Raw genomic sequence first — 17,296 nt, forward strand, 5'->3', positions numbered from 1 at the left:
TAACTTTTGGGTCCATAATTAGTAGGTCACCATGTAAAAGAGCAATTACAATTGGAGGGAGTAATGAAAATTTTACGTCCACCAATCAGCTTTTTACTTTTTTGGGGTGGGGACAATTCTTTAGTACAAGCTGTTTGCCACGCTCGCTTTCTCATACGTTCATATTGAACGATTACAAATTCGAAATTATGCTTATTGAATCTCACCTCAAAAACTTTGATCACACGTGAAGAGTCGATGACGGCCAAAAAGCTCCCATCAGGTGAAAACTCCAAATTTGTCGGATCAGCATTGAAAGGAATTTCCTTCTCCGAGTCCAGGCCGAGAGAACTCGTCATCGAGTAAATTCTCACTTTCTTGTCAGTGCAAGAGCAGGCAACTTTAGAACCATCAGAGGCCAACGCCAACTTGACAACACCATGATTCAGTTCCATGGTATGCGCAATATCATAACCATTGACGACTACAATGTGTTTCAAACAGCCTATAACTGCAAGATCAGGGGAGCTCTTAAGGGCTACAATTTTCTGGGGTTGCGATGGGCACTTGAGAGGCTCGCCCACAAATGTGCCACTGCTTTGATCAATGAATCGGACCATATCGTCATAAGACACACTCGCAATTGTAGAGCCACCACGGTTCGCCATTGAAATCACCTGAGCTTTCATGTTGCCACCCTGTTAAATACCGGATGAATGACCAATCGAATTACATATAAAAAATTAATTGATAATTACTTAAGTGTGCACAACAAAACATATTATAAGGCAGTGCAGAACAACAATTTCATTTTCATTGGAGTCATAAGAAATTCAATCAATTAGATTCACCTGAATCATGAACATTACAGTGAGATCAAATACCTCAATTGCAATATGACTATCTCTAGTATATTTAACACCTTTATACAGGTGTGATCTTATCAGAAGACGCTTGTAATAAAAAAAAGCCAATGACAATGAACATTTTTGTACTGCAATTTGAAAACCAAACAAAAACAAACCGACTGATGTCGGAAGAATTGCTCTCGAACGACAGGCAAGGCAATTTAATTCCCGGGCTGTAGCCTAGATAATTTTTTCTTTATGATTGTAAAATATATGGACCACGCCGGAATTGGAACCATGGACCTCCCGATCCCTCAGCAGTAGCACTGCTCACTCGGCTACCAGTCCATGTTTGTTTCTATGCTGCAATCGGTTTTATTTTAGCAACAAGCTTACTTCAGAGTGAGAACAATAGAGATCACTCAACAATGAAGAACGAAAACGTGAAAAAGTTACTTGAGAAGTCAAAGAATGTTCTAAAAGAAAAGCGCAAAAATGGTCAGGCGAAAAATTTGCAAAAAAAGACCAACACGTTTACAATAATTGCTCAAACTTCGTTCGAGAGCAATTACATACTCCAGGAGTAGCCGATAAGTGAAGAAATTTTAGATTCAATTGGCATCAGAGGCTTGCAGAATCATTGGAAGTTTCGATGAGACGAATTCTCTGTGTTTGTAATAAAATAACTTTTTGTTTGCATAATTAATTTAACTACATTGCGGTGCTTTATATAGAACAACAAGCAAAGTTCTTACACTGCCTCGAACTGTCAGATTCATAACCAACACTTCAGGAAATTCAGTGCTTTTTTATTACTCACACGTGGAATACACGCAGCCTCCGAAGACATCACGCAACTTTTAATCTTCAGTTTTCCTTCTAGTGCAAGCAACAACATAAAATGACAGACAAATCGAATAAATGTTTAAAACCACAGATCATCAGCCTCTATAGGAAAATATTGTTTATGCAAAGCAAAAAAAATGAGCAAGAAATTACAACTCATTGTCTGGTGCTTTAAGTGAGATGACATTTTAAACAGGTCATCTAGATTATAAACTTAGCTGGCAAATCGCCAGAAAATAGCCGCAATAGCTTCATAGATCTGTAGTCTAAAAGAGGTAAAAAAGACAGACCAAAAAAGAAACTTATTCTTTTCATTAAGGGCTGAGATGTTAAATATTGATATAACTGTATAACTTATAAATCTGTATAACTTACTGCTGTTTCTATTAGCTGCTCTTAAATAACCTTCAATTAGAGTAGCAAGCACTCATTTGATCTTATCTCTTTGAATTAAAGCAAAGAAAAGTCAATTTCAGAGTGAGGAAGTCATTGTTTAAAGTGAGGTAAGTCACGTGTGACCAAAAATTTAATCACACGAATGAACAAAAAAAAACTAGCTCCACTAAGAGTGAAAAATGACGTCACGCACGCAATTCGGTTGAAATTGCATGAGCGGATGAACAAAAGGCAGATTTGAAGTGGTTGTGACGTCATATGGTCGTTACAAAAATCTTGACGACGAAATAAATAAAAAACCAAGAGAAGGCCAATAATAGCTTCAGCTATCGCTTTGCGGCTATTAACCAGATTTCTTGAGTTTAACAACACAAAAACAGCACAACACTGAAGCAGTATTACAGAATGCTCCAATGGTTGAAAAATTACCCTGATGAAAGAAGATGAATTAAAAATTTTTCAGAAAACAAGGTCACAATCCACTACAAAAAAAAACGAAATCTCGTATCAGTTTCTTCTTCCTTTTGAACAAATATTTTGCTTTCGTTAGCATACGTGACTTAAGTGATATACTGAAAGCGGTTGACATAGTCTACTAATACGTAAATATCAATTTATCAGCTCATAATCTAAAAACGTGAGGAAACAGTTCGCGCGGCTGCAGTGAATGTGCGCGTGAAACAGAACGTTTCAACATACTTTGTGTGTCAAAACGATTCAGTTCTTTTTGACAGACAAGACCATAAAGATAGGTTGTTTGTCTACATCAATCAGCGGCAAGTTTCAATGAAAACCTTTGCCCAAGTGCCCTTCAAAGAATAGAATTTTTTAGATCAAGGTACCTCGAAGAGAAAAACAATGTATCTGCACGTAAAAGGAATTAGATGTCTATATCTCAAACACGTTCATAAATGAACAAAATCTAGTTCATTACCAGTTACAAAAATCCAAAATCCATGTTCCTAACCTTTGAAAATCATCACAAATATAGATAAAACTTCGAGATAGACAAATATAGATAAAACTAAGAAGTGATAATGATAATACAGTCAGCAGAATTATGAACTTTGCGACAAATTCTTTCACTTCAAGAGAACATGTTATAAGTATAAACCTAAGACAGTTAACCTCAACACGTTGACAGTCACCAGAAGCTGCGTTCCACTTGAACACATTCCCGACAAAGTCTCCAGAGTACATTACGTGGTTCGGGTCGCCGGGAGTTGACGCCGCTACGAAACACAGGCTTGTAATCTTCTTGTTGTGTCCTCGGACTACCCTCTTAGGCACTTCGACGTTGTCATAGTCAAGATATGTCAACTGTCCATCTAAAGACAGAGTCAAGATATGGTCTCCCTGCCAGAGACACCCAACTTGCATGTCACCAACGTTAGTTCCAAACTTGAAGGTCCTCAGAAGTTCCAGAGAGGCAACATCCCAAATTTTGGCGCTTTTATCGGCCGACACACTTAAAAGCTTTCTGCTGTCCGGCGAAAAACAGATGCTATATACGCTGCCACTATGCGCAGTTTCACCATCTTTGAATTGACTTTTCATTTCACCGTCTTTGCCTCCGTAGAGAATGATAGTCTTGTCAGCCGAAGCAGTAGCGAACACCTCCCCATTCGGACTGTAACGTACACACTGAACAAAGTTGTGGTGATCATGTTTCGATGACTTTATTTTGAAAGGCGGACCCTCGTGATGTACAGCTGTCATGTCTTCGCTACCAGTCACGATTCTGAAGGGTCGCGTTGGCTTGAAGTCGCAAGAATTAACAGCTTTACTGTGCCCACCAATGGTTCCGGTTGTCGTCCCAGTTTCGGACAAGAACACGCTGGCATATGAATCTTTTCCATCTCCGCAGCAGACGATTCTTTGATTGTCAGAAGACCATGTCAAATCTTTGATAGATCCTCCGTAAGGCGTGAACTCGTTTTTAAGAATGTGCTCTGCTTGGGTTGTATCCCAGATTCGAACTTTGCCACTTTCGTCGCCCGATGCGATGTAAAACCCTGATGGCGCGTATCTGGCAACATTGACTTGAGCGGCATGCTCGGTGTATAAGTCACACTGTGTGGGATCTTCAATGCTCCGGATGAAGACCGTGTTGCCGAAACCGTACAGAAAGTTCTTCCCTTTAGGGTCTCCGCTCAGCACGGTTGGAAACCCACGCTCCGTTTTCGGGGTTGCAGCAAAAATCCTGGAGTACACAGCACGCGATCCAGACATATCTTGACCTGAAAGAGGCCAAAACGCTCGCGTTATTTTTCAAAAACGAAAAGCATTTGAAATAGTACATTAATCAGTAAAAAAACGCATTTTAAGTAAAAGTCAGTATGCTAGAGAAACTGGCCATCAAACAGCGCAAAAAAATATTATTTTTTAATGTTTCAAAATTATTCAGAACATAAATCAATTTCAACTTGCAGGAACTTCGTCTCAATTCAAAGGTTCTGCCTCTTTTCAGAACAACTAATGTCAAGAATGGAGTATTAGTAGCTTTCCAAGCTGTTTCAAAATCTCTTTAGTAAGGCCCGAAGACAAGCATTCTTTTAAAAAACTATTTAGAACAGTCTACTTTTTTTCTCCAAGCAGGCACTGAAAAAATTTTAACAGAGAATCATCTATTAACAGTCGGAGTCGGTATGCTGTAGAGTAATTTCTGAAGTTGCTGTCTGAGTTTCCCTAGAGTTGCCAATGAAGACACTGCAAACTTTTGTTTCCCAAACAAATGAAATTCTGACCCTCACAACCGGGTCTTAAAAAGATATGATTACAGGATCTGCACAAGCGGTTCTTTCGACAAATTTACCTAAATAACTAAATAGTGGGCTTCATAGCAAAAGTATTGTAATAAAGGGCATTAACATTTCAGGGTTCAAAGTAGAGCCAGGAGGCAAGAATCTGTAATTCAAAAAACAGCTCCAAAACCAACTTTTACTTCAGTTTGGAAACGAGTCAATTGCTTCCTAAAAGCCAAATTTGAGAAGAGACTTCCGTAATGGAAATGTCACCGGAAACAGATTTGTCTAATCAAGCAACTCAGACACGAAAAGTTCAAAATTTGAAAAGAATGTTGCCTTTCCGTCAAGGGTTGACTGAATGGTTCCCACTAGGTCCATAAAAAATCTTTTGAACATTATTTTTAGCAGCCCCAGATTACAACATTGCTTAAACCGTATTAGGGCTTCAGAGTTCTTTTTTCTCTAACGACGCAAATACCCTAGACCAGACGCTGATCACCACATCACCAACAACTATTTCTGGTAGTAAAAGATCACCCTGTGATAAAGCATTTTAGAATTCCGTTTTTAAAATATACGATGAAATTGATTAAAGAGGATGTTGCTTAATTACTTTGCCTTGCTCTTGTTCCAACGTACGGAAAAATAACTAAAAACTTAAATATCCCCCGTATGTATAAGTACTTTTAACGAAAACCACAACTAGCATTTAGAATTACGAGAGGTTTTACACTTAGCTAGGTGAAATGAACTTTATGATTTTCATTTATCATAAATAAACATAAGCCAATTAACGTCGGACAAATTGATCTCAAACGACAGGCCGGGCAATTTAATTCAGAGGGGGCTGCAGCCTAGCTAATATTTATGGTTGCAAAAAATCGACTAGGGAAGGATTTGAACCCGCGACCTCCTCCGCCACAAACCTAAGCACTGATCATTCGGCTTAATTTCTTAAATTCTCAACAAAAGCAAATCATCTTAGGTCAAGCGAGAAATGAAGTCAAGTGTGAAATCAAGTCACTCTAGAAATTAAATAGAAAGTTCTAGAATACAACAGTCAAACAAAAATTTTATAATAGTTGCTTCAAACTTTAATCGAGAGCAGTTAAAAACTGGTGATAATAAATCGAGACTACTGCATTAAAAAACCGGTAACTAAAGAAATAAACTTGCAGCACAAGCCGACCAGATAACAGATATCGCCAAGACAACCTTGACAAGAATTCTCTTCTTCTGAATCAGTCGATCAGTCAATTACTCGAGAAAAACAGAGCGAGCATTAGCACGCAACCTTACACTGCTGACATATATCTACTATTATTGACTCAAGACAAACCAGCGAAGTTTGGCGTGTGTTCTCTGAGAACATCATCTACTTCAAATTCGGCGGATTGATCACACTGCGTTGTCGCATATGTGATGTAAAAGCAAATCATACTTGAATCAAAACTAAAATCCAAAAAGTTTATGTCGATTAGCAACTTTCCTGGGTCAAAGGACAATAACTTCGTAGTCACTAAACGCACAGATAGACAATTCTTCAGACTGGTGCTAATCAGACAACCAAGGCTAACATCTCCGAACACATACTATCAAACTGTGAACACATTTAATAACCCACGTAAGGAAGCAGCATTTTTAACCCATTGTTAACTTTTCACCTCGTTCTTCAAAGCTTCAGGCGATTGTTTTGATACTCAATTGTTTGTTTCAAGCGGTGTCAGTCCCCTTGACGGATCGTTGCAACGCAAATATGTTAAATCGCGAACTTCACGGCAAACATTAGCTTTAGTTTTAAAACCCTGCTCATATTGAAGAAATAATCTCTAAGAAATAATGTCTGCTATAGCAACACACATATGGAAAATAAAATGGCATTGAGTGTAACTAATGTTCTACTTGACTTTTTTTAACGATTTCAGTGGACTATTAAAGCTAGATTTCCTAACAAAAGATGACTGCTAAGAAATAATATCTACTAAGCTAATTGAAGGGCAGCCTGAAAGGCAATTTTCAATTGGATGAAATAATTTGTCATCGCTTAACCTGCAATTTGATAAGAACAAATTGAAGACGGGACTGTGCAATTCAATTTCAAACACAATGGAATAAGTTCGGAGGAATTGCTCTCTAACGACTAATGGGAGCTCAGATTTATTGCAGCTTGCTTCAGTCACGGTTGGGATGAACTATATTTATTAAAGGGCTTCAAATGACTTAAAAGACATTATATACCGTTATTAACACAAAGAAAATTTAAAGTGAAAAATACACCAATTCCGACTAGCTTTTCAGTTGATTTTTAGCAGTGAACTGCCGCCAGTTGAGTTCAGCTGCTGACACATATAAATTTGATCACGCAAAACAAAAAAGTCAAAGGCGTAAAAGTCACTCAAAAAGTGAAAACGGTCAAGGCAAAATGTTGCATGAAAAGACACGCTTACAATAATTGCTTAAAATTCGTTCCAGAGCAATTAAAGAATCTACTCGGCTAAGGGGAGACTAATATGCAATTCTGTTAATCAATGATAGGGAATAATTAGTTATTGCTGTGACTCGATTCTGAGGTTTTTATGAACACACATTGAAGACGGGGATTGTCGGGATCAACTGACACAGAAGGTAACAAAAACAATTGTGTGGGTCTAGTGGTAGATTAATTGATGTCTCACTTATATTTGCCACAATATGGGATAGCCAAAGCTGATGATCTCGTAAACTGATTATTATTAATCTCATCATTATTGAACATGAGTTCCATAACTCAAATAAGTGTCAACTCAAATATTGATGGCGGCTATTCGCTGAATGTTTCAAGCGCCAGTCCTCACTGAATGTTTTTAGCAGTGAACTGTCGCCAGTTGAGTTCAGCTGCTGACACATATAAATTTGATCACGCAAAACAAAAAATGTCAAAGGCGTAAAAGTCACTCAAAAAGTGAAAACGGTCAAGGCAAAATGTTGCATGAAAAGACACGCTTACAATAATTGCTTAAAAATTCGTTCCAGAGCAATTAAAGAATCTACTCGGCTAGGGGGAGACTAATATTCAAGTCTGTTAATCAATGATATGGAATAATTAGTTATTGCTGTGACTCGATTCTGAGGTTTTTATGAACACACATTGAAGACGGGGATTGTCGGGATCAACTGACACAGAAGGTAACAAAAAACAATTGTATGGATCTAGTGGTAGATTAATTGATGTCTCACTTATATGTGCCACAATGTGGGATAACCAAAGTTGATGATCTCGTAAACTGATTATTATTAATCTCATCATTATTGAACATGAGTTCCATAACTCAAATAAGTGTCAACTCAAATATTGATGGCGGCTATTCGCTGAATGTTTTCAAGCGCCAATCCTCAGGAGTAAATATTGGGCGGCAGTTGTACGGCTTATGTTGAAACAGGTACAACTTAGTGAAAAAGTTTACAGTGAATTGAACACCCAGCTGCGTCACACATCTATTCTACCAATACAAATTTCTCATTTTTTTTGGTCTCGTACTTTGTTCTCGACACTTTTTTGTTCTCTACTTCAGCTGTCAAGCTTAGTTATGAGAAAAAAGATCAGCTTGATACTTCCTTTCACAACTTCGGGAAAATAAAGTGCTATTGTGTATTTCATGTTCTACTTGACTTTTAATACCGATTTCAGTGGACTATTAAAGCGAGATTTTCTAACAAAAGATGACTACTCAAATATATATAAGCAACTCAACAAAACAAGAAACTAGCCAATTCCAGAGAGTAGGAGCCGATAACGGTTATACCGACATACATACAAATGAGTAGAAGAAAGAAAATCTATATGAAAGTTGAAGCAAACTTTTCCTTCCAGTTTCATTAAAAATATATTGGCATGCTATAATAAAACTCATAGCTTACTTCGAAAGAAGAGCACTTCTCACAATCTCCATAAAGCTTTACGTTTTCACTTAACCTAAAAATAATTAAAGCGCGGGAATAGTAGTAGAAATGCCGGTATTTTAACGGGGGGGGGGGGGGGGGGTTTGAGGAGGAGGAGGGGGGGGGGGGCATGTCAAAGGTAATCAATTGCTCCTTAAAAGCTGCATTTGAAAGGAGACTATGCCGTCAATAAACTATTATTGAAAGAATATAAGCCTACTCAAACTACTCTGAGACATCAAAAGATCAAAACTTGAAGAGAATATGGTCAGAAATATTTGGGGCTGACCAACGGGTTCCCACTAAGTCTACTATAGAAACAAATTCTTAACATTATTCTTAACAGTCATCGATTGCAATGTTGCTTAACCCGTACTGCTGTCAACGATTGGAACAATTTCCTAATAATCACCAAAACACAAACATCAATTTTTTCCCAGCAAAATAAAGAAAGTTTTAAATATCAAGATTAAAAACATTCTTTAGCACATTCCCACCTGCTTACATTCCGTGATATTTTACAAGAGTTTCATTACTTTGACAAAAACGCAATCAAATAACAATTGTTTGTATCTAGAAAGGCTTCAGAGTTGCGCAATGTAGATGTCTGTATTTATCTATGGGCTTAAGAATTCTTTTTTTTCTTAAGATGCAAATTAGCTCGGCCAGATGCTGATCACTACGTCGCAAACATAAATATTTCTGGTAGTATAGGATCACTCTGTGCTCAAGCAAGTGTTTCCATCTTTCTATAAACGAATCCTACACAATTTTTTCCTCACGCTTTGCTCTTGTTCCAACGTAAAGAAAAATATTGAAAACATCAAATGCTGTTATCAGTTTAAATCTTTATATTCATTTGGAGGCAGAATCTACGACTTAAAATTACCACTACATGTATTTGTGCTTTGGACAATAACTATAAATAGCATTTAGAATCACGAGAGGCTCTACACGTTGCGAGGTGAAATTAAATTTATCCTTTATATCATGTTTATTGAATAAACAAACTGACTAACGACAGAAAAATTGCTCCCGAACGACAAGCGCGTCAATTTAACTCAGGAGGGCGCTGTAGCAAAGACAACCTTTATTTATGGATGAAAATTTGACCAGGGAGGGATTTGAACCCGTGACCTGATGCGCCAGACTTAGAACTTATCACTCGGCTATCAGGCCCTTATCCCAACCTAGCTTACAATCGCTAGTCCTCGAATTGAAATCGAAAAAATGCTTTAGAAAACGGTCAAGCAAAAATTTTAAATTTTGCATTAAAAACACATTTACAGTTATTGCTTCAAACTTTACTCGAAAGCGATTAAAAACTGGTGATAATGTACCGAGAAAACTGTTAAAAAATGCAAAGTTTTTACTTAAAGAGAACTAGAGAAATTAACCAAATCTAAGACAAATCTGACATAGGCGAGAGGTTGAAGTCAGCGTATGCATTATTATAGATTGGGTACTGTTGAAGCAGACCAGATAACAAAAATCGCCAAAAGCATCTTGAAAAACTCTCTTTGTGTGTATCAGTCGTTCACTCGAGAAAAAAGAATCTGAGCACTAGAAAGCAACCTGACACTGCTGACTTATATCTACTGCTATTGACTCAAGGCGAACCAGAAGAGAATGATGTTTTTTTCTGAGAATATCATCTACTTCACACTCGGCGGATTGATCAGGATGCGCTGCAGCATACGCTGAAGTGGAAATCTTACTTGAATCAAATTTGTTAAAAGCTTAATGTTATTTAACAACTCTCCTGGGTAATAGGACAAACTTCAAAGTGGCTACGCGCACAGATAAACAGACAATGCTTCAGAAGGAAGCTAATCAAGGCTAACGTCTCTGTACACATGCAATCATACTGATACCACATACGCTAACCCACGTGAAATAGCTGTATTTTTAACCCATAGTTAGCTTTTCACCTCGTTCTTTGAAGCTTCGCCTCGTTCATGATACTCCTGCTTGCTAGATAAAAGGGTAGCGAGTCTTATGTGCAATCAATTGATTGTTTTAAGAGGTGTCAATTCACTTAATACCTCGTTGGAACGCAAATATGGTAAATAGCTTAACTTCAAAACAACCATTAACCATTAGCTTTCTTTTAAAAATTCTGCTCAGATTGAAACTAACTTAGGCAGAGTATTGAAATTTTAAAAAATATTAATGTCTACTAAGCTAATTGAAGGGCGGAATGAAAAGCAATTTTTAATTAGAGCAAATAACTCGTCATCGCTATAACCTGTGGGTTGATAAGCACAAATTGAAGACGGGATACTCTTAAAAAAACCACTCCACTAAATGAAGGAGAGCCTGAAGGCAATTTTGTCACTCAATGAGAAGGAATAAATAGTCACCACTATGACCCTATTCCAAGGGCTCATGAGGAGCGGGCACAAACGGAAAAGATCCCTTCTTTTTTTTCACTTTCAGGATGACATTTGAGAAAATTCAGCTGTATTCGAAGCATATTTCGCTGTTCTGCCTGACTTTTTCAATCGATTTCAGTGGACTACTAAAGCTAGTCGTTTCTAACAAAACTTGACTGCTTGTATATATAAGCAAGTCAACAAAACAAGATCCCGCATATTTCCAGACAGTAGGAGCCGATAACTGTTATGACGACATACATACCACAAACAGTAGATGGAAGAAGAAAAGGAAGTTTAAGAAAATCATTAAAGCAGTTGAAGTCGTTTCTTTGAACTTTTATTTCAAGTTCCATTGAAATTATATTGGCATGTTATAACTAAACGCTTATTCTCTTCAGACAGTGCTTTTCTTACTTCTCTGAATTTCTATAAAACTTTGCTTTTTCAAATAACATTAATTAAAAGCAGGTGTAAATTAAAAGTCTCGGTTTTTCATTAAACTTCAAAGTCATTAAACATACAAAGCCTATTGTCACAATTTCTCAGCAAAATAATTTTGCTACCTGAAAAAACGAACACACACAGCAAAACACTGTTTTTTTGGCCAAATGACAACTTCTAAGAACCGCTCGCTCTTCACACCATAAGTATAACTCTCCAAAACAGTTTCAGTGAATAACATACTTGGAGGCCAATGAGCTTAAAGGCTCTAAGAGAACTTAATGCCCGCTGGGCGCTACCTGTTTATCCCGTTTTTGAGGAAGAAAAGTCAAATGGGTCAGACGAAAAATCGGTCAAGCGAGAAATCGCATAGAAAAAGACCAGCAGGACAAAAATAATTGCTACAAACTTTGCTTGAGAGCAATTAACAACTAACAGCGAAAGTAGATGAGTCAAACTAACAGCCTCCCTTCTTCAACAACTACCATTGAAGCATAAACGATTTCGCGCCGCCTAAGTGTCCTCGAACCTCGTCCATAAAATTATGCTAACGGCCAATAAAGTTCTTCAACTGTGTAGTTTAGAGATAGAGCAATTTTGTTACGCAAACGCCTAACTCTTAAGCTACAACCAAAATTCAGCTTGGAGATATTTTTTGCTGTAATGAAAAGACCTAAGGCAGGCTGTAGCACTGTTAACTACTGCGAATTGCAACTTGTTTAAACAACCGATGAAATTTTTAATAAAATTGAGAGAAAATTCTTTGGCACCATTTTGGAAAAACGTACTTTTACTTTGAAAACCCTTAGTGAAGTAGAATTCTTATGCAAAGATATCAGAAGTTGGGATTTTTATCATGCAATATCTGATAGGTACTGCAGTGTATCTGATAGGTACTAGAGTATTAGGTACTGATATGTACTACATAAATTCAAGAGTTTTTTGTTCAATTAATTTTTGACCCATCAATATATTCATCGTAGAGAGTTGTGAGTAATATCATTAGAAAGCCCATCCAGCGTAGAATATGGAATTAAAAAGACTTTTTTTGAATTTCGTTTTCTAGAGCGAGTTATCGAAGTTTAAATTTTTGTGAAAATTTAGACTGATTTGCATAAGTTTTATCTACTTTTTCCAGACATTTTTGCTTAAACTTTAGTCATTTTGCTAAAATATGTCAGAACTGTTAACCACAGTGTTGTTGATCTTATTTTCAAAGACAAAAAAGCATTGCTGACTATTTTGATTTTTTTTGGCTAAATATTTCGAAATTCAGCCCTTTTCATCAAAATTAGCCCCAAATAAGCTTCTTTAGTTCACTTTGATTAAACTTGCCAGACCTACACACCCAAAGAACACTAACACCCAAACAACACCTGTAATTATTTAGAATGTGTCTTACTTTTACAAAAAGAACGTCAAATATAGACAAAAATCAAAAATGAAAATACTGTTTTTTGCGAGAAAAGCGTGTCGAAGCCAGTAAAGTCGTAACGAATTCTAAAAAGAATCCTGTCTTTCTCCAGGAAAATTCATAGGACTATCAGACAAATTGAAAACGACAGTTAAAAACAAAAGTAAAAGAAAGAACAATTAAATTCTTCAAGAAAGTGCTATGCAAGGCGTTAAAACTTTAATATGTACTTTTAAAGGTCTTATTATGTTCAATTGTGCCTTGTTTTGAAAGCCATTATTATGTTATGTTAACTCTCAATACTAAGATAATGTGAAAAAACAAGCAAAGGGCGTGAAACATTGAAAAACGCCTTAAAATAAAAAAAGGAATGTGAAATCTGGTTGTATCAAAGCCAGAAAACCATAACTTTCTGAGTAAAACCGAACTTAAGATTAAATTTTAATTCAGTAGAAAGAAGACTGACAATAAGCTACACGTTGACCAAATACAGAAAATTAAAGGCAAAGTTCAAAAAGCCAATGTTTATTCAAAATTAGTTTAAAAAGTCAAAACGACCGCAAAATTTTCGGTAAAAACTAGAGACAATAGTTTGGAACTGCTGAGGAAGCCCATTGGACCTATCATCATTGAGCTTTGATTTGAGATGTTCTATTCTCATATTGACAAAAAAAGACCGACTGATTACAATCGAAATTATTTTTGGATTGTAACAGTCCAAGATTGAACCAAAAGTAGCATTGCTATTACTGTTAGTCCATTAAGAACACTTATTTGTTTCGTATGTTACAGATATAGCTAATTTGTCAGTAAGTATCAAAAATAAATGCTGCGTTTTCGATAATCGAGAAAAATTTGCAAAAATGGCAAAACTAATTCCAGATCACTTTCAATGGAAGTGGAAGTAGGACTTTAATGGAAGTGGAACTAATTCCAGATCACTTTCAATGGAAGTGGAAGTAGGACAAACGTGACAAAAAAGAAATAGGGTTTGAATTAAGAAATGTATTTTATTGGCTTCGACAAGCTTTTCTCGGAAAAAATCAGTAAATTCACGTTTGATTTTTGTTCATATTTGACGTTCTTTTTGTAAAAGTAGGACACATTCTGAATAATTACAGGTCTCAAAGGCTTCTTCCGGACGAAAAAACGAACCTATTTATTTCTTTCGTTTTGCAGCTAATGGCTTTCATGACTTTGAAAATAATTGTTTTCGGAAAATACATTTCTTAGTTTTAACCCTATTTCTTTTTTGTCAACTTTCTACAGAGTCTCATTAATGAGAGGTCACATAACACGTTATAGGCATTGAGTTTTTGTTTGTTGTCTCTATTTGTTGGTCCTTTTGTAACTGCATAAAAAATTGAAACAAGGAAGGTCTTGATGCCATGCTATATAGGCATCGGTAATAATAAAACAATAAAACATTAGCATCTTTTCAGTTGATATCTAAAGGTTTTCATTACTTGGAAATTAATCTTTAGAAATATAAGCGAATTTATTAACTTTGCTGTTTTCGTTCTTTTTTGTCTTATTGTAACCGAGCTTTATTATGGACTGCTCCCATATCTTTTTTGTAAAGTAAAAGTTCTTTTGTTCAGTTTCAGTTTTATCTGACGCTATCTTGTCTTTGTTATTTTTTTTTAAAAAAAGACATATAGTTTTGGATGAAATTAATGTTTGTTGTTGTTGTCCGATTTCGTTTCGTCTTGCCTCGCTTTCTTAATAATGGCAGATCTCATCAATCTACTGCGGTTTGTTTTACTCCATTGAAGTATTTGCATTGGAGGAGATATTTTTGTTCACATACCAATTTTTGAAAAATTTTGGGGGGTTTTCTATGTTCCTCATTTGGTAGACAATTATCTCAAAAATGTGGATGAGTGGGGTCGGAACTTTATGTACAAACGCACATTACCGAGCCTCCTTGTTCACATTATCATACACTCTATTGATGTTGAAAAAACAATTCGACTACACAGACGTTAAATTCATAAGTCTCTTTAATTTAGTATATCATTGTAAAGTTTATTATTCGACGTAGAGATCAATCAGCTTGCATATTTTCTTTTCTCCGCTGCAAATATAATTCTCTGTTCCAAATATAATTTAACAAACCGAGGCAATGATAACAGACAGTCAGGTTAATCCTTGAAGACCCAAACATTCAATGCTTTGGAAACAATGCCGAAAAACTCCAATCTTTACACTTTCAAGGTCGTACTCGGTTTCGTCATCGATGACTCTGACGAATCAATGCCAAAAAATGCGGAGTTCAACTTCAATATAATCTGTTCTATAAAACCGACAGCAACGCTCGAATTGAACTCACGAATGAAGTTCTCTCCCCTGTCGACTGCAAGTGCTAAATTTGTATCCACGGGAATGCTTCCCAAAAACGGAATATTTTTCTTAGAGGCTAAGGACTTCCCACCGCCTTGTGAAAATATATTTGAGCAGTGGCTACAATGTGAACAAATGTAGCCACTCATGTTTTCGATAATTCCGACTATCGTTAGCTGGCACTTGAGGCAAAATCCAATTTCTCTCTGGACATCGTGCACACTGACAGCTTGGGGGGTTGTAACTAAAACAGCACCAACTGAGTTTGCAAATACATCGTCACTCGCCAGGACACTTTTTAAATGCTCCACGATTGACATATGTTCATCAGATGTTCCAGGCGGAGTATCTATTACCAGCAGGTCAAGTTCCTCCGACCACTGTACATCTGTTAAAAACTGCTTAATCATTGCATTCTTTTTAGGTCCACGCCAGACAACTGCGTCTGTTTCTTTACTGAGCAGGAACCCAATAGACATCACTTCAAGATGCCCTCTAGGTTTCTCCGCGTTCTTCGAAACTTCGTCACTTGCGGTGTGATTTCCATTCTGTTCAGGCGTGTCAACCTGCATCGCCTCCTCGTGCTCTACGGAGGCGTTTGGCTGGTAAAACACTGGAACCCAAGCACCTGATGATGATTGTAGGACTGAAGAGTTGTTCAATTGTAGCATTTTGGGAACTGAGGGTCCGCAGAGGTCGATGTCCAACATACCGACCCTGAGGCCCTGTTCTCGATAACAAAGAGCAATTTGACATGCCACAGTTGATTTGCCCACCCCTCCCTTTCCACTCAACACCACCAAGATCTTCTTGGCCAATACCATACCATGTAACCGAAACACGCGCCAAGGTACCAAAATCACCTACAAACTTTCATCTGAAAAGGTTTTTCAATTTTCTCGATTTTTTTTTGTCATCATGAATCCTAGATGGTCGCAAAATCTGCGCAAAAATTTTGTTGAGAAGGATAATTTTTAGCCATATTTACATTAACAGGCAAACAAAAAAGATGACGATGGGCATTTGAAATCTGAACATAAGTTCAAAAGTTAATCAATCTATCACACGTAAAAAAATATTAACCAAGATAATTCAGAAGAAAACTTTTATATAAAGCTCTATTTATTGTGCAATTAAATTTTGAAGCATCGTAGGCAGTATTCACGGCACTGTCTGCTTCTATCTAATAGAATTTTCTCAAAACCAAACGATTGTAAGTGCATATTCATGCCGCCGCTTTTTGAAGTATCGAGTTATTATTGAGTTGACGAGAGGTTGATTGAAACCATTAAAAACATATATCGAAAAGCAGTAGTCTAATATGCTTGATGTAGACATCTATATAACCTCTATATCTTGTAGACATCTATATGACCTCTATATCAAACGGGGGAGGGGGGAGGGGGGAGGACAAACGGAATAGATCCCTATATTTAATTCAAGTGTCCAATAATTCAACTGTCCAATACAAACAAGAATTTCAACGTGACCCGAACTTAACAGATTAAGAGGCCATGCTCATCTGAATCAATCAAAATCAATTTCACGTGGATAGGGTCAAAAAAAGTGGAAAGATTTCTCTAAAAGCCTCGACAGACGAAAGCAAAATAGAAAAGTTACATGAAGATTTATCACCCTTTGGAAGACAAACAGTTGACTGCTTTTGATTTTTATAGAGCACTCTGAAGGTAAGCAGTAGAGATATACAACAGGTTAGAGGATAAATTTACAATTACAATGAGAAAAAGATTTAAAAATTCAATTGAAGGTTCGGAACTGCTCTCTCCCTTCCCCAGTACAACACGGCTATCTATAACTGATATTTCATACTTTTCAGATATTCCCACCTCGTATTAGGCTCTACAAACAATAATCAGTGAAAAATTATGCATTGTCTTTTTACACGTGCTAATTAAAAATACAAAACTTCAGAATTTGAATCCTTCCCATTATTGCCCCCTCCTCCCCCCCCCCCCCCCTCATTTT

At 36.8% G+C, this 17,296-nt stretch overlaps 2 protein-coding genes across 2 annotated transcripts in view; both read right to left on the bottom strand.

The window, feature by feature from the left end:
• The window catches only part of LOC142335025 (actin-interacting protein 1-like), a 7,962-nt gene extending 3,657 nt beyond the window's left edge, over positions 1-4,305 (bottom strand). The window contains exons 1-2 of the mRNA XM_075383353.1: positions 3,198-4,305; positions 207-677 (exon numbers count right to left, since the gene is read on the bottom strand). Of these exons, the coding sequence (XP_075239468.1) occupies positions 207-677; positions 3,198-4,301 (1,575 nt within the window). The 5' untranslated portion in view covers positions 4,302-4,305. The remainder of the gene's footprint in view (positions 1-206; positions 678-3,197) is intronic.
• A 10,631-nt stretch (positions 4,306-14,936) lies between these two features.
• On the bottom strand, positions 14,937-16,207 carry LOC142334795 (cytosolic Fe-S cluster assembly factor NUBP2-like). Its single transcript, XM_075383099.1, has one exon. The coding sequence runs from the start codon at positions 16,132-16,134 to the stop codon at positions 15,172-15,174; it is 963 nt and encodes a 320-aa protein (XP_075239214.1). The 5' UTR covers positions 16,135-16,207; the 3' UTR covers positions 14,937-15,171.
• Positions 16,208-17,296: the final 1,089 nt, after the last annotated feature.

The sequence above is a fragment of the Convolutriloba macropyga genome, chromosome 2 (assembly GCF_964194025.1).
Source record: "Convolutriloba macropyga chromosome 2, txConMacr16.3, whole genome shotgun sequence".
NCBI classification, from domain to species: domain Eukaryota; kingdom Metazoa; phylum Xenacoelomorpha; order Acoela; family Convolutidae; genus Convolutriloba; species Convolutriloba macropyga.